The sequence below is a fragment of the Psammomys obesus genome, unplaced genomic scaffold (assembly GCF_907164565.1).
Source record: "Psammomys obesus unplaced genomic scaffold, mPsaObe1.curated_primary_1811, whole genome shotgun sequence".
Classification (NCBI taxonomy): Eukaryota; Metazoa; Chordata; class Mammalia; order Rodentia; family Muridae; genus Psammomys; species Psammomys obesus.
Window position 1 is genome coordinate 45,744,636 of NW_026585895.1, and position 23,887 is coordinate 45,768,522.

The 23,887-nt window shown below is 47.0% G+C and overlaps 1 protein-coding gene across 1 annotated transcript; it reads left to right on the top strand.

The window, feature by feature from the left end:
• Positions 1 to 642: 642 nt before the first annotated feature.
• Stom (stomatin) lies at positions 643 to 23,330 on the top strand. The gene is made up of 7 exons (XM_055600805.1): positions 643 to 777; positions 11,390 to 11,493; positions 12,699 to 12,771; positions 14,402 to 14,484; positions 16,385 to 16,588; positions 17,591 to 17,725; positions 21,230 to 23,330. The coding sequence occupies exons 1-7, from the start codon at positions 687 to 689 to the stop codon at positions 21,422 to 21,424; spliced, it is 885 nt and encodes a 294-aa protein (XP_055456780.1). The 5' UTR covers positions 643 to 686; the 3' UTR covers positions 21,425 to 23,330.
• The last annotated feature ends 557 nt before the right edge of the window (positions 23,331 to 23,887 follow it).

A 23,887-nucleotide genomic window follows, 5' to 3' on the forward strand; every position in this document is an offset into this window, starting at 1 on the left:
TCTTTGTGCCTTTGCTTTCGCAACACCCTTAGCTTGTTTGTTTGTGGTATGATATAAACTTCACTAGGGCTGGCACTGCGTCCGTCTCTGCCCACTGCATTATCAACTGGGAGGACTCGCCTGCTAGAGCCAGATGCTCCCCAACTTAATTTTGTTTGAAAAAAGTAAATGCATCTCGCGGGAATCCGCCCTCTTTGGGGGCAAGGGCGTTGGCATGGACTCCTTCCTCTCATGTCGCCTACCCTGTGCTCCAGGCTGTCCTCAGGGTCCTCGTCGACCCTCTCAACCTGCATCACCCCGCTGGAAGAGGCCACTCCTTCCTCTCCGCTAATGCCTGGGACCACAGGAAGCCTTGCTCAAGAACCGCTCCTCAGCACCACCCTGTTCCCGGCCGTCGGGTCGTCCCCCCTCCCTTCCCCCGGAGGCTGAGGCAAGACTCCAGCCGCCTCACCTCCTTTCTCTCCAAGCCCCAGGATCGCCTGCACTGCCCGTCAGGCCACGCCCCTCATGCCACGCCCCCTCATGCCACGCCTTTCAGCACGAGCTGAGGAAGGGCGGAGGGAAGGGGGCGTGCCCTCGCCGTTCCCGGCCTCCTATTGGGCAGGTCTCCGGCTGGGGGCGGGGCTGCACCCGCAGCCCGAGCCCCCGTCGTTACTAACGGCCGTCTGTGAGGCTCCAGCCTTGATATGGTGAGGAGCGACACCAGCTCCAGCGACATGTCCGAGAAACGACAGGTCGGCCACAGCCAGGCCCAGCGGCTCCCCGAGTCCTTCAAAGGTGAGTCCCTCGTCCCTGGCACAGCCTCCCCGAGCCCAGCGCCGGGTACCGAGCCCTGCGCTGGCCGCGAGAACCCCGCCGACCGCCGGGTTCCGAAAGGCGCGTCTCCAGCTCACGGTGCGCGCTTCGCGGAGCCGCCCTCTTCTCCTTGGCCCCTGGCTCCTCGGGCTGGGAGATGGTGCCTTCGGGGTGCTGCTCGCGTGACAGCCAGGACGGCGCCCTCGCGCCGGGGGCGTGTAGCCTTTGCTCGGCACCCTGGTAGGCGGAGGTTCGCCTATCCTTCGGGTCCAAGGTAACAGGTGCCAGCGCTGCCTTATCTGGCGCGGTGCACGCGGGCCAGGGCAGGCCGTGGAAGTCAGGAGGTGGGAAGGGAAGCCGTCCCCCTGTGACCCAGTCGGCGGTGTGGGCAGAAGAGATTAGGGCTCCCCGTTGTTCCTTCCAGGCCCGCTGTCCGCCTCATTCTGTCTACGTTTGTCTTAAAGAGATCCTTTCTTCCAAGGAAAAGAGCTGGGTGGCTCAGCACTCCGCCGGGGCCTTCCTAGCCTTGAAGGCAAGAACTGTAAGAGGCCCCGCCCCATTCCTAGCCTCTGTGAAGAAATTAGAGCCCCAAAGCCAACTACCTCCTTGAGCCTTTAAATTGCGTAACTCCTTGGGGTCAGGAGGTGCCCAGTAAAAGATAATAAACCTCTCAGGAGTACTGCTATCCTCGCGGGGGCTTTGCTAATCCGAAGGAATTATTTCTAAAGATGGAATTTTAGAGAGGATGAAACAGCGGAAGAGATTTAGGAGGCTGAGCGGGCTTTCCCATCATCCAACAGAGAACGCTGTCATCTCTTCGGATTATTGGCAAAGCCGGCCTGTCCCCCACATCTGAGTCCCATCTCCTTGTCCAGGAACATCTATCCACCTTTGAGTCCTTATCGGGAGTATCACGGGAATTTCAGACGGCTCCAGAGTACAGTATAAAGAACCTACTGGGTTCCCATCCCTCAGTGTCATGCGTAAAAGCATGTTCGCGTGAATCCTTCTCTATACTTTACCCCTCCCCCCAAATTGGGAGTATAATAAAATTAAAGAGAGTAATTGCAAAACGGACAAAAGCCCACGCTTACTAGGCGAGGCATTCTGCTAAATATTGTGTAAATGTTATTTTATTGAATCCTCACAACTGATACTCAAAGAGATTGACCTTAGTCACACAGGATTAGTGGGGTCATATTTTAAATTCGTATTTCATTGATTCTAAAACTTGAACAGGAAAATACTGTCTAGTATTCCCTCTTCAGTAGTGGTCTGGTGCCTAGATAAAAGTGGGGGTGTGTTGGTAGTCTCTTTTACTTGTACCGGGACCACCGAAGTGGAAAATGGATTTGGAGCAGTGTCCTGGGAATAAAACGATCTCTGTACTTAAAGATCATTTTGTTTTCTTGGTCACAGACCAGTTTGGGTTTTAGGTCTAACTCCCTTTTCTTGGTTCTACAACTTAGCTGTTTTAAACAGAAATCTTTTAGAATTAGTGGAAATGAATGTGCTTTTTCTCAAGTGTATACACAAATGAACTTTTGCTTAGCTGCTTGATTTTGTCACTTCTTATTTTAAAAGCTTTACATTGTGTGTGTGTGTGTGTGTGTGTGTGTGTGCGTGTGTGCGTGTGTCTGTGTGTGTGTGCGCGCGCGTGTGGGCGCCTGCTCTCTCAAGTACGTGCACACACATATCTGACATGGCTGTCTTGTGGAGGTCAGAAGACAACTTGCAAAAGTAGATCTTTCCTTCCAACAAGTGTGATCCAGGGATAAAATTTAGATCATCCTTGTTGTCAGCAATCGTCTTTGTGGACTGAGGCATCTCACCTGCCCACCTTCATATATATATATGTATTTAATGGTAAGCTCAGATTTTACATTAGGAAGAAACCTGTTACTACAACGTATTAAACAGAATTTCTCAAGTGTGAATCATGTTCCAAACATGGCTGAAAAACTTTACAAACATTGAATTGCAATCCTGCGACAAGGAAATGTCTTTATTCCCCATCTTTCAGTAAGGAAACTGAGTCAGAGTGATAAAATTGCAGACAGCCCAAAAAAATTCAGAACCAAGTTTCCAAGCCAGGCACTGATTTTCTGAACCATTTTCCTGATCCTACAGATGTCTGCAAAACAGGTACCAAAGTCTAGGGTCTGGTCCAACTTCAGGACTTCACTGAGGCTGAGGCAGTAAACAAAGGAAGCCCAGAGGAACGGAGGGTGAGTTAGGACTCTCAGATAAAGCCACTCCAGAGGACTGCTTCTGATAGAAGCCGTGGAATTACAAAGCCGGGACTCTTTGTGTCTTTATAAAGGACTTTTCCTCCATAGATAAATATGACCAAGCCTGTCCTTTAACCTAAAGCCAGTGCATTCAGTTTGTAATGGAACAGTGCAGATGGATTGCAAAGAAATGTGTTGTTGCAAAGAGGAGCTGTGTCAACAAGATAAGTCCCTTTGGGAGGACCTCTTGCAAATAAGCAGAACCATGGGATTGATGTGTTTATTTCAGTTGTTATGGCTGAAGACAGAGAAGTTAGAGGAACAAGAAGTAAAAAGTGTGCACTGGTTCTTTGTTACACGCTTGCTCCTTCTTTTTCTGTCTCTGTCTACATTCTGGGACTACTGAAGAAACTTGAGCCTCTTGCTCTTGTTTGATATGACCAAGAAAATGCCTTCAAGTACGAGACAATAAAAATGATGCTGTCCGCTGAAGTGAGCAGTGATGGGAAGGTAGCATAGTATAAGGAAAGGAGAGTGTCATTAGAGTGAAAAGCCTGGGGTGTGGTCTCAGGACCATCACTGACTACCTGGGTCACTCAGGCAAGTTCCTCAACTCCCCCAGAGTTGTTTCCTCATCATACAGTCAGGCACAATCTCACTGCCCTACCCCGCAGGACTTTAAGGATCAAATAAAAGATATACAGATATACATAGGAGGCAGGGAGGCCTTGTGATCACAGATAAACACTAGGGAAACCAGGAATGTTAGACACACAGGGTTGTCTCTTCAAAGAGAGGAATGTGCAACCTGTTTTCCACCCAGAGGGCTGAGGGCACAGGTGGTTAAAAGCTTGGTGACGTTTGCACTACCTGTGTGGCCAAGATCAGGCCCTCCCCCAGACCCTTATCATGAGCTTGTTTTCCTCAGTCTGCTGACCCCATCTTTATGGAATACGTCACATGTAAGAGTTTCAGTGTAGTCGTGTCACAAGCTCTGTGACATGGTAATTGAGCTAATTTTCATCAGGAAATATTTTCACAGAATTGTGTTGTGGTTGAATATGCCTAAATCTGAAGTCAGATTCTGAAAGTTTGAGCCGACATTGACTACTGAGTGGTGTTAACCAAACTGCCTTCTTATCTGTCACAGAATACCGTTCTACCGGCCTTAGTGGTCTCAGAGACCCTCACACATATATGTGAATGTTCTTTTGAAAAATTGAAAAACTATGATGGGATTACTTCGTGGAAAAAACAAAGAATAAAAAAGATTAATGATGGCTAGACTTGCAGAAACTATATTCACTTCCCATTGAGTCTGCAGGTAGAGGAAAGTGTGGACAATGTGCACACAGATGGCCTGACAAAGTTTAGAACTAATTTACTGCCCTGTCTGTGATCTATTCCTCCCCCTGAGATGGAATCCCCAAACAGATTGTTAGTCTTGATATTTTCTCCATGGTACATAGGTCCCAGAAGGCAATTCACCCAATAAAACACTGATTCCTTGTGTGGTGGTGTGAATAGGCTCATGTTTAAAAGCTTGGCCCACAGGGAGCAGTCTTAGGAGGTGTGGCCTTGATGAAGTGGGCGTGGCCTTGTTGAAGGAAGTGCAACGTTAGGGGGTGGGCTTTAAGGTGCCCCTTCTGCTGCCTGTGGGTCAAGCTGGGGTCTCCCAGCTCTTTCTCCAGCACCATGTCTGCCAGCATGCCCTCCTCTGTGAGGATAATGGACTAACCCCCTGAAGTGTAATCCAGCCCCAGTTCAATGTTTTTCTTTATAGGACTTGCAGCGGTCATGGTGTCTATTCACAGCAATAGAACCGTAACTAAGACCTTAGAAGCTTTTTAATAATGACCTTAAAATTGTACTGATAATAATGGTTACTACTTGAATAGTCTTTAAGTGTAAAGCATTTTACATATTTTCTCATTTGGTCTTCATAACACTGTGAAATAAGTTGTTCTTTCTTACATTTTACTCATAAGAAAATGAAGTGAAAAAAAGAAAATAAAATTAAAAAAAAAAGAAAATGAAGTGGTAGGATTGGAATCTGGTACCAAATTGTCAAGCTCTTATCTGTGTCTTGGTTCATCAAAGGGAGAATTAGGAATCTAATGGTAAAGGGTCCTATGCTTTTTATTTCCATTTTCAAATGAACATAGTGTTACCCTCTAAAGACATACATACATACATACATACATACATACATACATACATACATACATACATTTATTCATTTATTTTTGAGACAAGATTTCTTGTGTAGTCCTGGCTGCTCTGGAATTCACTCTGTAGACCCCTCAGGCTAGTCTCACAGTAATAGAGAGCTGCCTGCTTCTGCCTCCCACACCACGATGCCTGGCCAAAGACTTATGAGAATATCTGAACTATGGGTATTTTTAAGATGTGTAAATAAAAGAGCTTTGAGGAGAAAGAAGCGTTAACATAAGGGTGTGCCGTGTCCTGTTTGTATGTATCTTGGGCCAAGTCTAAATGTAACGACTTAAGTGCTCCTCAGCAAACTGCTTTTTTCTTCTCTGAAGGCTTCTGTGCTTCTCCACAGGGGCCATGTTTAGCCTTTCCTAAAAGGACTGGGGAAAAAAATCTGTGGGGATTTGTTGTTTCAGAACACGCACTTGAGGAGAGCAGCTGTCCCTTTAGGACAGAGAATGGTTCTGCAGTGCGCTCTGGAACCCTTCTGCTGACATGTAGTTTCAGTCCTGTATGTATTAGGTTCCTTTTCTCTTCTGCTTCACTCACTCAGCAGTTGGCCGGTGCCTCCGGCGCGTGTCGCACACTGCTGTCCTATAAATTACCCCTTTACTCGGCACACTCACTTCCCGAGGACTCACTGGACCAGCCCCTCTTTTTAAGTGAATAGCCCCACTCTTAGATTTTTTAAATTTTATCTTATGTGTAGGAGTGTTTTGTCTACATGTACATAAGTGCGCTGCCTATGTTCCTAGTGCTTCTGTGGTAAAAAGAAGGCAACAAATGCCCTGGAAGTGGATTTTGGATGTTTGTGCTCAGCAATGTGGGTGCTGGGAACCAACTCAGGTCCTCTGCAAGCGCTCTTGACTGCAGAGCTGTCTCTCCAGCCTCTGTAAATAGTTTTTACATTAAAAAAAAAAATCCCTTCAGCCCGGCTTTTACATTTTTATGTACTCCTTTTTTTCATTACATATGAAAATCAGATCTCAGTCATTTTTTGGGGAACACAGCCCTGACCCTTTCACATCCTTGTGTGCTGCCCGTGGTTGTGTTTGTACTGTCAGGATAGATTTCAGTATTTTCTCAAACCCCGTGGTCTGCAAGCCTGTTTTCTCTTTGCCCTTCTTGGGTAAAAGCTTGCTAAATTCTTTGGTATGATTGGTATGAAATAATGGTAAAGAAAGAGAGGAAGAAGAAGAAGAAAAGAGGAAGAAGAGAAAGGGGAGGAGAAACAGTTGTATCTTGAATATAAATGCTTTAAGAAGAAAAATAAAAATTTGCAAAGACTTTATTTTCACCAGCCATTTACCCCTAGAACTGTTAGACCAGGATAGCATGTGTTTTTAAGATAAAATTCCCAACCATCCTATCTCTCTGTACCCAGACAATACATATTCATGAGAGTTTACAACAGAAAGTGTTTCACCCACTGTTTGTGTAAGGGAAAGGAAAGGATTGCCTCTTAAATACCGCAACTTGGATGGTTTCAGCAACTCCTCAGCCCATTCCTGTCACCTTGTGCAATGGTGCATTTGACTCTGAGGCCTAATTTTAGATATAAGACATGTTTCTGGCTTTTCTCAGCATAGGAAATCCAATATATTTTGAACTTTACTGTAATTAAATCTCAATGGTGATTGGGATCCATTACTCGCCAGTCTTCTCATCATGCTAGCTCCAGTTCCTCTTAAAATAAACCAGCTGACACAGGTTGGATAGCACTCTTACTTTCCCTGTAGCCAGACAACAGAAGTTACTGTACAACTTGTACTTTTATGTTTTATAATTTGGTTTGTTTTTAAATAAGTTTTCTTGAGGTAAGCTCGATTTGAGTAATAATAAACTTAAATGTGTATATATATGTGTGTGTGTGTATTTTAGGTCCTTTTAAAGTTATTATTATTATTAATTGGTTTTTTCAAGATAAAATTTCTCTGTGTAGCCCTGGCTACCCAGAGAACTCACTCTGTAGACCAGGCTGGCCTTGAACTCAAGAGATTCACCTGCCTCTGCCTCCTGAGTGCTGGGATCAGAGGCATGCAGCACTATACCCGGTTTATTTGTTTTTATTTGCGTCAGTCTTCTGCCTACAGTTATATCTGTGCACAAAATACGTGCAGGGTCTGTAGAGGCCAGAGAAGGCACTGGATCCTCCGGCGCTGGAGTTCCAGGGGCCGCTGAGAATCAAACTCAGGTCCTATGGAGGGGTAGCCGGTGCTCTTAACAGCTGAGTCATCTCCCTAGGTCCTAGTTCTCATTGGTTAAAAGTTCACTTTCAATGCAGTTTTCAGGAAGGAGTTTCACAGTGGAAAAAGAAAATGCACAAAAACATGGCAAAACAGTGTTTATAACCAAATATTGTGGGATCCCTGATCCCAGTGAAGCACTGACGAGTATTTAAGGCCAAATATCTCAGGAATATTGATTGCCTGTAACTTGTCATTTACCTTGTAAGCTAACGGGAGGAGACACCCTAAATTAGTAACTGAGAAACTCTGAGGAAATGAGGCTTATGAGATTTTGGTGGGTATCTGAGAATTGCTTCTTCTTATTTGCCCCACAATCAGGGGTGACTGAGATTCATTTCTGAGCCCAGAGGGACCTCATGTCCTGAGAAATGTGCTTTATACACCATGCTGAACTGTGATCAGGTGGGAAAGAATTTTGATGGTTGAGAATAGGATCATTTCACTGTATGGAGATTAAGAAAATAAGTGAAATAGTGCCACTTTCCTTGGCATGGAAATGCCTCAGTATTTCTAGCCATGCATTTGATATGAGCAAGTTACATTTGAAAATGTACTTTCTGCAGATCTTTGCATGTTGGAGCAGAGGCTGGCTGAGTTAACATAAAATAAGTGGTGAATTCATTTGTTTTTAGGAGGATTTTTTTTTCAAATGGAGCAAATATGATTTCTCCAGTTTTCATCATGGAAATTTGAGTGGAATATTCTTTTCACTGAGTGCAGTAAAAGGTCCCAGGAGCCTCTTGTCTATTTATTAAGGGACACCTCAGTTCCAGAAGGCCAGTCTAGTACTCACTGTCATGTACAGTGAAGAAACTAAGTTCCCGGTGGTCCCTTTTTTGCAGGATGCTGTGCCGTACGTTGGGGAGCATCAAAATGAGCAAGAGAGACTATCTAATTCATGGAATAGCACTTGCCTAGCATGTTCAAGATCTTGGGTTGGGTCCACAGACCCAAGAAAAAATTATTAAGAACCATTCCTGCTCTTAAGGGGTTGTAATCTTTTACGATCAGGAGCTCTGCACTCTGCCTGGCGTGTGAGGGACTTAGGGCAACATTTTAGAAAGCACCAAATATTACCAGATAAACATCTGCGGCCAATTGTCTGTCTTTTGGAATCCAGTTCACATAAAATCCAGACATAAGTACAGCTTAGAACCTTGAAGCTTTTCTGCTCAAAATAGGAAGTCCACCTAAGAGGAAGGGCTTCCTCTGTCAGAATATGAGATTTCACCCTCAGAATTGCCTACCTCAATGTTTCCTGGTTGGATATTATGTTACGAAAGTACTGCAAACATGAATACTTCTTTAACGACAACCTTTTATATTTAATGGTGAAGGATCAAAGAGACTTAGAGCATGGTCTTTAGGGTAAGGGCATTGTATTTGAATCCCTGTCCTTCCCGGCATGACCTTGTGAGAATCATGTTTTTTCTGTTACTTTGTTTATAAAATGGAATTAAAATCATTTAGCCTAGTCAGTCATGGTGGGCATTCTTCTAATCCAGCGCACGGAAAGCTGAGGCAGGAGGATTGTAAGTTTCAGGCTAGCTGGAGCTACACAGCAAGAGTCTATTTAAAAACAAAACCAAAACAAACATACAAACAAAACAAAACAAAACTTAACTGGATGGCTGTAAAAATTAGAGCTGTACACCAGATTGAAAAAGTATTCTTAACTCGATGCGTGCCCTGTAGGAAATTGCCCAGGTGTACTGTGGGAAGGCACGTTGCTTCTGTCCTCTCACTTATAAAGCACCATTTGTGTAATCCCTGCCAGAAGTTCCTCACAAGCAGTGGGGCATAGGGGCCCTGCCTAAGAATTGTGACTTAGAAGTGTCAAGAGGAGCTTAGGTCACTTTAAGTGTACCTGAGGGCCGCCCCCTGATGCCATGACTCAGATCAGAACATTACAAACATAATCAAACTCCTGTCTGGTTACCCTTCTGTGTTTCAGGGCGCTTACTCTAGCTGCCGACACCTTCTCTCTTTCCTGTCCCCAACCAGGAGCTTCTGCTTTCACCCTTCTCCTGAGCAGCAACACATGCCTGGCGTGCTCTCCCCTCATGTCGCTTCTATAACTAAAGCCGCACCTGAAGTGATGGCAGAAGCCTGAGGCTGGTGAGACGCTCCACGGCTCTCTCAGTCCCTGTCTGCTCCAAGAAAACAAACTAAACCGAGGAAGACACTAAACAAAGAAAGTAAAAACTCAGCACAGGAAAACGTGGAGGATTCCCAGGCTTGAGAGTGGGAGGCACCTGCAGAATAATAGTTGTGCAAACCAGAGAAGGAACTGATGAAATTCCTGGCTGTTCTGAAGGAGATTTAGACCGTGGACTAAGGAGTAAGGTTGGGTCAGCTGCAACTGTATTAGACTAAGCAAAGCCAAAAAAAACAGGAAAAAAAATTCTAGAAAGGAACGCTGGTTTGTACTTTGCCGCATGGCTTAGCTCTGACTGGCATATTGATGGTTAACCAAAATTACAGTGCAGTTTTACATTCATTCTGGAGGAAATGATAAGGGAGAACAATTTTTCTTCCATAGTGAAAGTCATGTAGTACTACTGCTCAGAACTGAAAATGCTCAGAACCAAAAATGCAAGGAGAGCCCAAGCGAGTGGGTTACTGAGACCCTGGCGCTGAACGCTGGCAAGCACAGCCAAAAGCTTGGTTTGTTTTTGAGGACACAGAGGTGGTGAAGAGTGGGCAGAGCGGACACCGCGCCACTCTGTTAACTGATAGGACTGTTTGACTTGTAAAAACGTGTCTCTGCATGTGCATGCCACAGCGCCAGTGTGACAGCACACAGGTGGAGGTCGGGGACAATTTGCAGGAGTCAGGTCTGTCTTCTACCATGCAGATTCCAGGGACCAAACTCAAGTTTCTCCATTTCGGCAGCAATCACTTTTAGCTGCTGAGCCATCTCACTGGCCCCTTGTTTGACATTTTAAACCTCAGAAGCATAACAACTTTGTTTTTTTTTAAGTCAAAAACAGGAAAAGCACAAGTTCATGGCTATAGAGGTTAGTGAAAGATGCAAAAGAACAATTGCTAGAAGGGGAAATTTGCTACTAATTTTATTTATTTGGATTTTAAAGTAGAGTGTGAGCCAGGAGAGAGATTGGTAGAATGTACCGAAATAGTTACTGTCTCTGAGTTTAAAGTAATTTTCCTTTCTTTTTTATACTTTTGTACACTCTTTGCAGCAGGCGGGTATGTATTGCATTTGTAATTCAACAAAAGCACTATTGATATGCAGATGAGGGAGAAAGTACCATGATGCTCATCACAGAATTGTCTTTAATAGCAAAAAACCAGAAACAGCCTGGCCACTAATCAGGAAGTGGGTGGTGGCTCGTAAGCCCAGGGCAGCAGCCTGCAGAAGTAATTTGTAGAAAGACGCTCTAATGGGATTATGTGCCTGGATCACAGTTTTTCATCTGGAGTCATGCTGTGCCCTGAACCATCTGCATTCTTCCCTGCCTCTTTGTCGGCATTTTCCTTTCTGTTAGGATGCTGACAGTGGCCATGCACGCCCTCTCGCCTCCACCCCAGAGTGTGCCACTCTCCCGCCCAGTTCTGTTTGCACCTGGCATCATAACTGTCTTATTCCTCACTATACTTGGCTCTTGTTTGAAGCTGAATAGTCTTCATTTTTGTTATTTCACATCATGAGACAAAGCAACCACGGAAGTATTCAATAAACATATGCTGGGCAAAAAGATGGGTGATATGAGAGAAGAGCAGGCACACGTGTTTCAGGGCCATATGAGGATTAGAAAAGGAAACGCAGGTAGGTCAGCCAGCAAAATGACAAGCACAGGGCTGTACAGGGCTGTGCGGGGAGCGGTGGGGATAAAGTGACCGTACCCATAACAGGCTGTACGGTTTTGTTCTCAACAGAAAATGCCAAGGCAGATCTGGGACCCTGTGGCTGGATTTTGGTGGCCGTCTCCTTCTTGTTCGTAATTATAACCTTCCCGCTATCAATATGGATTTGCATAAAGGTAAAGAGCCATTTCTTTCGCTTCTGACACAGGGCCAGCTGCTACCTCCATAAGCCACACGATCTGTGGGACAGACAAAGGGAGACCATGCTGGCCTGTGGTGTTTTCTCTTTCATCTCTCTTTTGGGTAGATTCTGCAGATGACTCTATCAGAATCTCAGAGTCTGCAGCCACTATTTGCTCAGCCCTTCCTCACAGGCAAAGAGAGCATCACTGTGCCACAGTTTTCTGTGTCGGGGTGTGAGATGATCCTTTGAGAAAAGGTCCTACAGCAGGATGGCTGGGCTGGGTGGCAGGCCCCCTGACAGCAGCACCTTTGCTATGTCTCCTCACTTGTAAAATCGGAGAAAATGGCAGTCCCTCCTTTAGGATGATGGGCGGGGAGGAAGGGAGCCGCCTGCTTTAACATAGTGAAGAGCCTGGCATGGAGTGGATGCTCTCCAGCACAGCTCTTCTTCCTACAGAGTCACGAAGACCTAGGTTAATAACGAACAACTGTCATTTGCAGATTCCCAAAATAATGGGTGTGCTGCCTGCATCTTCTGATGAATTGTATTGTAATTAATGGAATTAGAAGAAGAGCTATAAGCTTTTCTGAGCAAATGAAACATTAGTAAGGGATGCTAACTCATGTTAAGGATGAGTTAACTCAGTTAGGGATGCTAACAGTCAAGGGTGGGTGTGGGGATGGCCTTCTCTGTGTTCCACAACCAGTGTGTTTGTTCTGTGTTTTGAAGCAAGAGCTTTTAGACAGTGCAGGCTGACCCCAACTCACGTTGTAGTTCAGGTTGGCTCAGCAACACCATCCTTCTGTTTCTGCCGGTAGAGTTCTGGGGTTAGAGGCATATGTCATCAATCGCTGCTGGTCTATTGCTTTTAAAATTAGTAAAACAGGAAGGGAGGGTGGGGTTGGGAGGGAAGGAAGGAGGGGGCTTCAGCTGGAATACGAAGTGAATAAACTGTAATTAATATAAAAAATAAAAATTGAAATAAATTAGCCAAACAAACAAAGCATGTGTATATAGTAAATGAGCATTGTGCTTGGAAAGCGTACACACCAGATGTGCTGCTTATAGAGACTGTCAGGAAAGGGAGAAAGCAACAGGAGGCATTAAACCTGGTCAGAGCAGAAACACGCTTGGGGACCTAGGCACGTAAATGTCCGTGGTCATCATGATTAATTCTCATCTGTGTCTTTATTCCAGATTGTAAAAGAGTATGAAAGAGTCATCATCTTTAGATTGGGTCGCATTTTGCAAGGAGGAGCCAGAGGACCTGGTCAGTACTAGGTTTCGGCCTGGAAACCAAAGTGTTGTGTTTTTGTATTTTTTTTTAAACCCCTCTGCGTATGTGCATATCTAGTGTGGGTATGTGCACGTGTGTACTGGTACCCACAGACGCCAGGCTATGGGACCCTCCTGTAGCTGGAGTTACAGAATTGGGGAGCCACCTAATGTAGGTGCTAGGAATTGAACTCTAGTCTTCTGGAAGAGCATCGAGTGCTCTATACTGCTGAGCCTTTCCTCCAGTCTGCGAGACTCAACTGTCTTACTGATGTGAGTTCCACAGTTAGGTCTCTGCTTGGAGCAGAAGCTATATAACAATAGCAGTGGCTCTGGCCAGTGTGGATGCCGCCCCACCCTTCCCTTTATTATCTGTTTAGAGCGATTAGGTTATCACTGGCCTTGGCCAGCAATGGCCTTGGCAATGGGAGGCTGAGCAGGAGAACCTAACCAAGGAAAGGACTTTAGTCCTTACAGGATGTGCCACCATGCCCGAGGAGGCTCTGGGAACTCAAGGGAGAGCAGAATACAGTCCCCTTATCAAAGGGCATGCCGCCCAACAACCAGACACCAACAAAGAGACAGATTCCAAGCCCAGCATTTAGTGTTATGAATCAGTAGCCACCGAACCCTGACAGAGAAGTGCAATAGACCCCGAGAAGAGCAACTGACCTGAAGAAGGGACAAAGCTTTTCCATTTCATTGTTTGGTTTTCTTAAGTACTTATTTTTATTATTTAAATTTTTTGTCTATGTGTGTGTGTGCACATGAGTTGCAGGTGCCTTTGGAATCCAGAAGAGAGCTAGAGCCCTCGACACTGGTGTTAGAGGCAGCTGTAGCTGTCTGCATGGGTGCTGGGAAGGGTCATTTAGATGCGCAGTGAATGTTCTTGCCACTGAATCGTCTCAGCCCCTCTGCTTTGTTTGCTTGCTTTCTTTTTGAGACAGCATCTCACAGGTTGACCTGAAACTCGCTGTGTTCCCTAAGCTGGCCTCAAACTCTGAGCAGTCCTCCTGCCTCAGCCTTCCAAGTACTGTAAATACCGACAGCGGCTGGCCTGTCTGAGTTCTGAGGTGCAGAGTATTTGCCACAGGGATATTCCTGACAGAAACAGCAACACATGCAGAGCAATGGAGGGGAGAGAACGCAGCAGAAGAGTGGTACTCCAGGAACGGTGTCCAGTGAGAACACGGGACCTGATGACAGGGAAAGTGACTAGAGAGGCATGCTGATTCCGGAGAGGCCTGCATGCTCTGGGCTGTGGCTCAGGAAAATGGGTCCAGAGAAGCTCTACGTAAATTCTTAGAGGTGAGAAGTGAACGAGCCATGTTGAGAATAGCAGTCTGGGGCTGGAGAGATGGCTCAGAGGTTGAGAGCACTAGCTATTCTTCCAAAGGTCCCAAGTTCAATTCCCAGCACCCACATGGTGGCTCAGAACCATCTGAAAAATGAGATCGGGTGCCCTCTTCTGGCATGCAGGCATACATGCAGGCAGAACACTGTATAAATAATGAATAAATTAATCTTTAAAAAAAAAGAAAAGGAACAACAGCCTGAGCTGACTCCATAGACCGGATGGAGGATAAGTGGAGCCTAATTGGTCTCTCTGGTCCTGTGTGTTGCAGGTTTGTTTTTCATCCTGCCCTGCACTGACAGCTTCATCAAGGTGGACATGAGAACCATCTCCTTCGATATTCCTCCTCAGGAGGTAAGCAGCTCTCACTGTGGCTCCCTGGCACTGGGAGGTCAGAGCTTGCAACCCTGGCTGCCGGCTCTTTTCCCGGCTCTGTGACCTTGAGCGGGTCTTTAAATTCTGTGTCCCAATGTCCTCAACTGTAAAATGGAGGTTGTAATGGTAAGGCCTACTTGATAGGGTGTTGTAAGGAGTGAGTGAAATGCATGGGGCTTGAACATGAAGCACTGTGTGAGCGCCTGTCACTGTCATTAGAAACACGGTGTGGTGCCTGAGAACCATCATTGTTGGAATCATCTTTCTGACCACAGCTCTCTTTCATGGGTCTCCGACAGGAAAAACAAAGAATCTAGTTCAACATTCTTTCTAAGGGTCTTCCTTGTCATTAGAGATAAATTGGTTAAAAGCAGAAGAATTAGAACCTGCCCATTTGGCATCTTAGGAATCTCTGTGGTCATTTCGAGCCTTTTCAGATTTCTTCACAAACAGCTCGTGGTTACAGCCAGTTCCTAGACTGAGGTGGTCGCACTGAGAGAGATCCTCAGCTCCCAGCTTCTGGGATTCTCTGTCTGTTGTTTTCCCAGCTCAGGGGCAAGTGCAGCGGACCCCAGCTCTCCGTGGCCATTTGGTACCCATCTGTGAGGAGACATAGTAACAGCGCAGACAGGAAACCCGCAGGCTGCTGGGGGGCTAGCTGTGGGACAGTGCTCCCTGGCACAGGCCGGGAGCTCAACGTGGTGTTGGAGCCCAGCTTGTCAGGAATCACAAAATCCAGGAGCCAGTTTGGGCTCCCTACCTGGTACTGATCCAAGCACTCGGTAAGGTCAGACCTTTCAGTCCACACAAAGTCAGTGAGCCAGAAATAATTCCCACCCAACCCTTTCGAGAAGAAACCTGAGAGCATCTCGGATTCTCCACGTTCCCTGTCACTCAGGAAGACGGGCTCTCTGGGGCCCTTTCAAGGGGCTGGGAATGGTGGCATTTTCTTGTGCAGACACTGCGGGCATCTGGCTTGTGGCTGTGAGCTTCTGCCTTTTGCTGAAAACTTGGCAAGCGACTCTTTCCCAGCCCTTGTGATCCTACTGCAGAGGGGGACACTACCCGCTCTGCCAGTGCTCAGGGAAGCCGCAGGTTGGACTGTGGCGGCCACAGCGGCAGGAAGCTGTGAGCAGCGTTCCTTTCCCTACCGCACTGTGACAGGCGCTCTCACGAGACGGTAATATTAGACCCGCGCATTTGTTAACAAATCCCCCTGTTCAAGTCAGAGGTGTTTGAGATTACAAACAAGAGAGAGCGCTGCTTCGGTGCCTGGCAGAGCTAACCGCCAGCCTCGGCCTGGCCTCGTAGCTGCCCAGCTTCTCATTGACATAGCCGGGATGCCTTCAGAAGACTTCCTGCGTGACGCCCCCTCCCTCCCCCCTTCCTCGGGCGGCAGAACTAGGGTAGGAGGCGGAGGGGTTGGCGGGTCACATGGTTCACCATTCCCTTCCTAGGATCTCAGTTCACCTCTCACCTAGTGACCCTCTGCCATGTGTCAGTCACACTGCCAGTGCTAGAGTAACAGAAGAGCTTGTCCCTAAGAAACTCACAGTCTAGGGGAGAAGCAGAGGCATCCGCACAGCCCGCTCAGTGCGTCACTCCACAGAGGCACAATCGATGTGCCCAGGACAGCGCTCCTGAGAAGACAGTAAATGGTGGGAAGAAACGAGCCAGAACAATGCCACTTTTGAATGGCATCTCAAAATGTGCTGAGGAATTGACTCTGTGGACCTGGATAAATAAGAATGTTCCGTTAAGTCTCTACATAACCTGATGCCTTACCGGAGAAATTCAGCTATTGCTTAAGGGTTCGTAGGATGGCATTTGTTGTGACAGTGAAGAGGCTAAGGCAGCTGTGATCGCCTTCCTCCTGTAGGTCCTCACTAAGGATTCAGTGACGATCAGTGTGGACGGCGTGGTTTATTACCGCGTTCAGAATGCAACCCTGGCTGTGGCCAATATCACCAATGCAGACTCGGCAACCCGTCTTTTGGCACAAACCACCCTCAGGAATGCGCTGGGCACCAAGAACCTGTCTCAGATCCTCTCTGACAGAGAAGAGATTGCACACCACATGCAGGTAAGGAGAGATCACACCATGTGCAGGTGAGGCATGCTCACTGCTGGTTAGCTAACTAGAGACAGAGAACTGAAGCCGAGTCCATGGCTGTTCACCCAGACGTGGGGATGGCTGCCCTTTTCTTTTTAGGTTTTTCAGACTCTGTAGAAATGTTTTCAGACTAACACCCATGGGTTCACGGCACTCATGTGCATGCTGTTTTAAAATCTCTTCCGGTGTCTTCCCCTGAATCCACATTATCCTCCTCGTAGATCATAATGGCTTTGGGGCTATTCTGCAAGACAGTATAATAAGTTTTGGCCTATGGACATGTCCCATGGATCCCCATGTAATTGCCATGCTTTCCAGTCTCGCCTGTGACCTAGATGTTAATAGCTTGTTCAAAAAGTTACAGCCTTGTAAATATAAATTCCTGCTCTTCGTAGAGGTTTCCTCACAGTTAAAATCTGTGATTTCTTTGGTTTTGAAATAGGCAGTCACTCTACAGCTCAGAGTGCCTCTAACGAGCTCTGCGGCCCGGGTGGGACTTGCATTTCCTCAGCATTACTGTCACCTCCCTGCTAAAAATGCACGATCCTACGATCCATCACAGACACAGAGAGTATCGTTCACTCCTGCCCTTGTAGAGGAGGAAGGAGAGACAGGCGTGCATGCGTCACGTTAACTCGGGGTGGGGCCTTTGGCAGGCTACTGGTGAGCTGAGCTCCAAGGCTGGCTGCTATATTTGCGACAGTTCACTGGAATACAGTGTTCACTTGTGCATTACACAGGTAGTTCTATGGCGCAGGGCAGACTATTTGCAATAGTTGCAGCGGAGACTACGGATAGACAGTTCCTTTACAGCCCCTTAGACATTTGCCAGCCCACATTAGCTCATCAGTAGCAGAATCATGCATTTCCCCACGCCCCTGCCTCACCAAACCTTACCTACACCACATCCCAGTGGCTGCGGCTGCTCTGGACATCTGGACAGGAGCCGTGGCGCCTCACTTCTCTTTCCAGAGCACGCTGGATGACGCCACTGATGACTGGGGAATAAGGGTGGAGCGCGTGGAGATTAAGGACGTGAAACTGCCAGTGCAGCTGCAGAGAGCCATGGCTGCGGAGGCGGAGGCTGCCCGGGAGGCCAGAGCCAAGGTAATGCTTCCTGTTTGTTCAGGTTCTGTTGTTTTGCTTTAGTTTTTCTTTTTAAATGCCACCGTAATAAAACACTCTCACTGAAAAAAAGAGTAGAATAGCCGGGAATGTTTAATAAGGATAGAAACCCTGCCTATCACCCCAAATCCTGTTTCCTCAGAGGTCACCTCTCTAAGCAGGTGTGTGTGTGTTCTCTATGAATGCATGTGCATTTTAAGACAGGCCTCTCTGAACCTGGACCTCACCATCTGGTGAGACGGTCTGGCCAGCAGGGCCCCAGGACCCACCGGCCTCCTTCCTCCATCCAGAGGTCACAGATGTGTGCCACCATGCATTGCTTTTGCATGAGTGCTGGGGAGCCCACGGGCTGGTCCTTGTGACTGTACAGAAAGCACGCTAGTGGGTGAGCCTCCTCCCTGGTCCTGACCTTGCATTTTGTCTGACTAGGTTGTTGGATTATTGGCACCAGGGAAGCCACACGACATACACTGTCCTGCACCTTGGCTTTTTCACTCAGGTCTCGTGGAAATGTTGGTCTATTAGAGTCATGTCATTCTCTCACAATTGTGAACCTCCTGCTTTGTTTCCTCAATCGATTATTTTTTTCCTTAAATTTTATTTTATGTGCATTAGTGTGAAGGTGTCAGATCCCTTGGAATTGAGGTTACAGACAGTTGTGAGCCATGTGGGTGCTGGGAATTGAACCCGGGTCCTTTGGAAGAGCAGACAGTGCTCTTAACCACAGAGCCATCTCTCCAGCCCCTGAAAAGGGTTTTGTTTTGTTCTTTAATTTCCTCAGTCTATTATTAAAGGCAGGTTGACTTTCAGAGCACAGACAGTTGCATCAGCTTGCTGTCGCTCATTCTTCCGTATTCTTATCTTTTCCCCAGGAACTTCTTCCTTCATACTGTTTCTTCTTTCTCCTATTCCACATTTTCTTTCTCTTTTTGTGTTTTCTTTTTCTTTTCATCTTCTTTTATCTTTGTCGTAAGCCTGCATGAGTGGCCCTTCTGGTAGTGCTGAGGAAATATTTCAGCTAACCTCAAAAAAAAAAAAAAAAAAATGTGTCTTTCAAGATGACAATGTGTCAAAATATGAAGGTATCTCGTCAAACCCAAGAACCGGAAATACAGGCAGGCCTTGTCGGAGCCGGACAAGGCTTTGCCTCCCTGTACACGGCCATGGTGGAGCTCTTCTCACTCCCAGAGTCACAGCGCTCCTGAGGGAGCCGAAAAGGGCAGAGCCTCATGTGTAGAAGAGGGATTCTCTCTGGGACAACAAGGACAAGGCCACAGCTGATGGTAGCCACACAGCCCCGCCCTGAGAACAGCCAGAGCAGTTTTCATAGGAGGGTTGGCTGTGCCTTTGACAGATCTCCTAAGGACAGGAGCAAGCCAATTCGTCCTCACTGGAAAGCAGTAGTAGTTGGTGATTGGCTGACCACAACCCCTTTCTGTCTCATAGGACAGCCACCTGGCTAAGACACAGATTGCCCACTAGAATTTCTTAGCCGGCAGGGACCAGGTAGAGGGGTAGCTGCCAGCAGAACTTTTTTTTTATCAGCCAGAGCTTTCATGTATTTGGTGTATGCTCATGGATGCTCATGATGACATTGCAGAACTCTCAAGTGCTTTCCTGCAAAACCATCACTTTCAGGAACTAAATATATGTACAGTGTTATTAAATGTTCCCTATTACCATCCAATTATTTGAAAATTAGGAATTGCTTTTACCTTATTATCTGTCATTAACTGAAAGCCCATTTTTAGACTGTATAATAATTTCTCATACACAGAATATCAGAATTAAAGGATCCGAAAGCCTGCCCTTCTATTCCCCTGTCAGTAATTAACTACAGAGCTGTTTTCCACTGAGGTTACACTTGGCATCAGACTCCTTTTGCAGGGCTCCAGATAACAACCCTCAGCTGCTTGGAGTCAGCCCTGAAAATGAAACTTGTTTGCCATCCTTGTCACTGAAAGCTGAAGGCCGAAAGAGCTGAGTGATTTTTCTCAAGGTCCCACAGTTGAGTTCTTAGGAGAACTCTCCACACCCCTCTTTCCCATTCTGATTCCTCCGGAACCTCCCACCATTCTCAAAGGTTCCTGTCTTCCCTTTATAACAAGGAGCGAAAAGATACAGAAGGCCAGCTAGAATGCTGTCCCTTGGACGAGGCTGTCAGGTTAGCCTGACGACTGTGGCATGGACCTGGGCAAGGGATGACTGTCCTCAAGGTTTAGGGTTCACACTCTGGACCTGCTTCTGACAAGTATACTAGTAAAATAAGGAACTCTGAAATAGTTGTCAGCTCACCCTCATGCTCCCGTGGGAAATAGAAGCAAGTTACAGAAGAGAGATAGCGAGCGCGTGAGTGGACCCATAAACAGACTTCAGAACAAAAGCCCTCAAGTTAGTTAGCCACAGGGAAACTCAAATTCAAGTCGCAGGCTGCTGCCACCCTAGATACCCATCGGTGGCTTGAAACACAAGGTGAGAAGAGTCAGCAGTGGGGAGGCAGGAGCTGGGGCGCTTGTGTTCCAGTGTGGGAGTGTTCATTGGTACCACCCCTTTGGAAGACAGCCTAGCGGTATCTACCGAAGCTGGATGCTCTCAGAGCCCTGGCTGGGAGCTGCACTCCTCAGCATGTAGCTCACAGGTGCACGCTCCTGTCTACCAGCAGTGTGCCACAGCAGCCCTTCACCATCTGCCTCATGATGATGCCATGAAATGCTGCCTCATCTCAAGAGTGGAGAGTACTCACTGCTTTTCTGTTGCTCTGCAGAAACAGTATGACCAAGGGAATCAGTTTATCATCCCGCAGCGGTATATTTCGGATGGGCCAGACTGAAAGCTTTCTGTAGGTCTGCAGGGGAGTCTACAAGGGTCTCAGAATTCCTCCAAAGTCATCCTTCCTAGATACGCTGCTCTGGTGCAGGGCACGGGGAGTCACTCACATGTCCGTGGACAGTTAGCAGTCGTTGTTAGAAAGAGACAGCATGCAGACTAACCTTATTAGGTTTTACGTTGCTAGAACTATGAAACTTCATTTACAGAAGTAGATGGAGGCAGAGCTTTTGACTGTTGCCATACGCCTCCTGGCATGCACGCAAGTCAGTGTGCTGAAACCTGTACTGCCATCTTTTATCAAACAAGACCTGTCGGTTTTCAGTTCAGTGAAGTCTTCCTTTCTTTGATTTCAAAGGACTGGAAATCCATCTGACTTGCAAAAGGTTTGTATCCACACATTAAGGTCAGTTGCTCACCCCTTTGCAGAGCTGTGGGCTGTTCAATGAGCGACCAGGAAGCAGTAAGAGAGAGTGCCTCGAGCCAGACAGAGCCTTAAGCAATTCAGTTTCAGGAAGGAGACTCCCTGGAAACCGAGTGTCTAGGGATTACTGGGTTCCTGGGTTCCCATATGTTGTCTAAGGCATTTGAACCCTCCCCTGAAGACTGCTTTGTGGCATCGTGCTATTTGCCGACTGACCTCTTCCTCCCGCTCCATAGGTGATCGCAGCTGAGGGGGAAATGAATGCGTCCAGAGCTCTCAAAGAAGCTTCCATAGTTATCACCGAGTCTCCTGCGGCCCTTCAGCTCCGGTACCTTCAGACACTCACCACCATCGCTGCGGAGAAAAACTCCACCATTGTCTTCCCTCTGCCCATCGACATGCTGCAGAGCATCATGACTTTTAAACACTGAGCTGTGCAGGTCCATGTAGAGCTGCGCTGACCCCTCCCAGTGTAAAGTGGGGACCAAAATAGCCTTTAACTCACGGGGAGATTAGCAGGAAGCTTGACCGTCCACCCTCTCCCCCTTTTTCTGTGTGTAGAATGTGGGGCTCTTAGAGCGGGTAGGAGCCATAAAAGCAGATGAGAGGCTTACTCTGGAGCTAGCAGTGTAGCTTAGTACTTAGCACTCAGCACTTGCTCAGCATGCCCAAGGCTCTGGGTTTAATCCTCAGCACCAAAACAATGTTGGCTTGTAAACACAGAGAGACAGAGATGGAGAGTTTACGTTCAATAATCTTACTCTTCATTTAAGTCTATGTCTTTATTCTGGAGTAGGTTGAAGCGCTCTTCTGACTTCCTTTAAGTTGTTCTGAGCTGTGTGCGAGCAGTCAAGTCAGAACAAGGGACACAGCCTAGACAGGCCACAGGACCCCACTGGGTAAATGCTCTGCCACAGTGAAGACCTGTGCCACCCGCTTCTCAGGGCCACCTGTGCCTTCCCTTCCGGGAATTTGTTTTTTATTTTATTTTTGGTTTTTCTGTGTAGCCCTGGCTGTCCTGCACCTCTGTCCTGTACTCTGTAGACCAGGCTGGCCTCGAACTCACAGAGGTCCACCTGCCTCTGCCTCCCGAGTGCTGGGATTAAAGGTGTGAGTTTACCACCGCCCAGCCCTTCTGGGACTCTTAAGGAAAGATATTTCCTCAATGTCCATCTCCCTGCTGTAAGCCCAAACTGTGCTTTGGAATAATCCTCTCTTCCTGCTTGATCCTCTCAGAACCCAAGAAATGATCAATCAACAAAAGGCTCCCACTGGCCCTTCTGAGACCGGCTGCATTGCTGTGCTAGTCCTCTTGAAAACAGTAGGTGCAGTTTTTAAACCTTCGTGATGAGTCCCCTCTGTGCTGCCTTCAAAAGCAGCCCAATTTTTACCATAGAAAGTGCTTCTTTTCTGAGTTTTTGCCGATTTTCATGTATCAGATTTTTAAATCATTTTGATTTTTAAAAAATACCTTTTTAAGTTGTATAAATAATTGTTATATGCCCATTTGAATAGCTTAAGTACTGAAGTACTTTTTAAAAATTATAAGAAAACCATTATACGTCGCTGTCTGCATACTATTAACTCTTGCATACTGTGAAATATTGTGATTACTAATCCTACGTGAGTAGCCTGAGGACTTTGTGCATAGACACCATGCTAAGCTAGCTCCCTCTGCAGAGGGAAAACACTTTGTCTGACTTGTTTTGTTTTCCTCACACAAAACGTTGATACCAATAGAGGAAGCGGCCCACCCCTCAGGGCCGCAGTTTCTTATTGTGACACCCTTCCCTTGGCCTGGAAAGCTTGCTGGTGACTTTTGCCAACAGCTTTGAGGCTCTTGATTCAACTGGAGAAGCCTGAAAGAATGGCTCCCTGCTGCAGCAGCACTGTTGACTGCTCTTAGCTCCCCATACAGAACTTCCGTCCCCCTCCCCCACGCACACCCTGTTTATAAGCCTTGAACCCAGCTGGGGTTTCTACAGGTGTGCATAGTACGTCCCCCCTGGACTCAAGTTGCATTTACATTTTGAATTTAAAGTAATGCTTTCATCTGTTTGGAGAAGTGACTCTCCCTCAGTGAGGACCAGGAAGGCCCTCGTCCTGGTGAAAATACCTTCTTGGAGGTGGAAACTGGTGCACTTGGTTCTCTAAATCGCTCCTTCCAGACACCAACTGGCCTTTGCTTCTGTGCCTTATGAATTAGTAATCCAGTAGGCTGAAGTTCAGCCCCAGGGAGGGGTGGAGAGCAGCAAGCTTATAGGAAGCAGAGTTGGAAGGGTTCCTTGCCTCCTCCCCCTCAGCCACGTACAATAAAGTGTGGACCCTGTGACCTGCTCCTGTCTCTTGAGAGTTTTGTTTCTGTCTGCACTAGGGCTGTTTTGAAGATGTTCACTGGACTTTGCATTCATACTTGATGGGGCCTTCAATTTTAACTTCCGTTTTAGGTTGTTGGACCTTACTGATTCAGGGCAGAGAGGAGTTGGTTGAGTGTCTGTAACTACATGCAGCCAACACTGACCAAAACAGAAAAAAAAGAAACGCTCAAAAGACTGAGTTTGACTGCTTTCACGTACGTTGTTTTTCTGGGTCCCCACACTGCCTGTCTCCCGCACCTGCTGCCCACCAGTGCTTTTCAGATTGCAGCAAGCCTTTCCTTCCAAGGGAATGATCGACTGTTGAAAGATATAACGTGTCTGTTACCGGGAGTGTCAGTCACGTCACTTAAGTAATCCAGTGGGGACAGTGAGGCTGGTAATCAGCTACAAAAGGCAGCCATTAACTCGGGCCCTCCACTGGGCTACCCTCGTCAGCATCAGACTGTCTTACCACCCACGTGGAGTTTGAATTCTGTTGGTAAGGTCACAGAGGTGCCTCACAGAATTCTGCAGAGC

Excerpts from the sequence above, each read along its gene's own strand:
- Stom (XM_055600805.1), top strand. The coding sequence starts at position 687 with ATGGTGAGGAGCGACACCAGCTCCAGCGACATGTCCGAGAAACGACAG. Across the intron at positions 12,772-14,401 it reads AGGAGGAGCCAGAGGACCTG|GTTTGTTTTTCATCCTGCCC; the intron begins GTCAGTACTAGG and ends TGTGTGTTGCAG. Across the intron at positions 17,726-21,229 it reads CCCGGGAGGCCAGAGCCAAG|GTGATCGCAGCTGAGGGGGA; the intron begins GTAATGCTTCCT and ends CCCGCTCCATAG.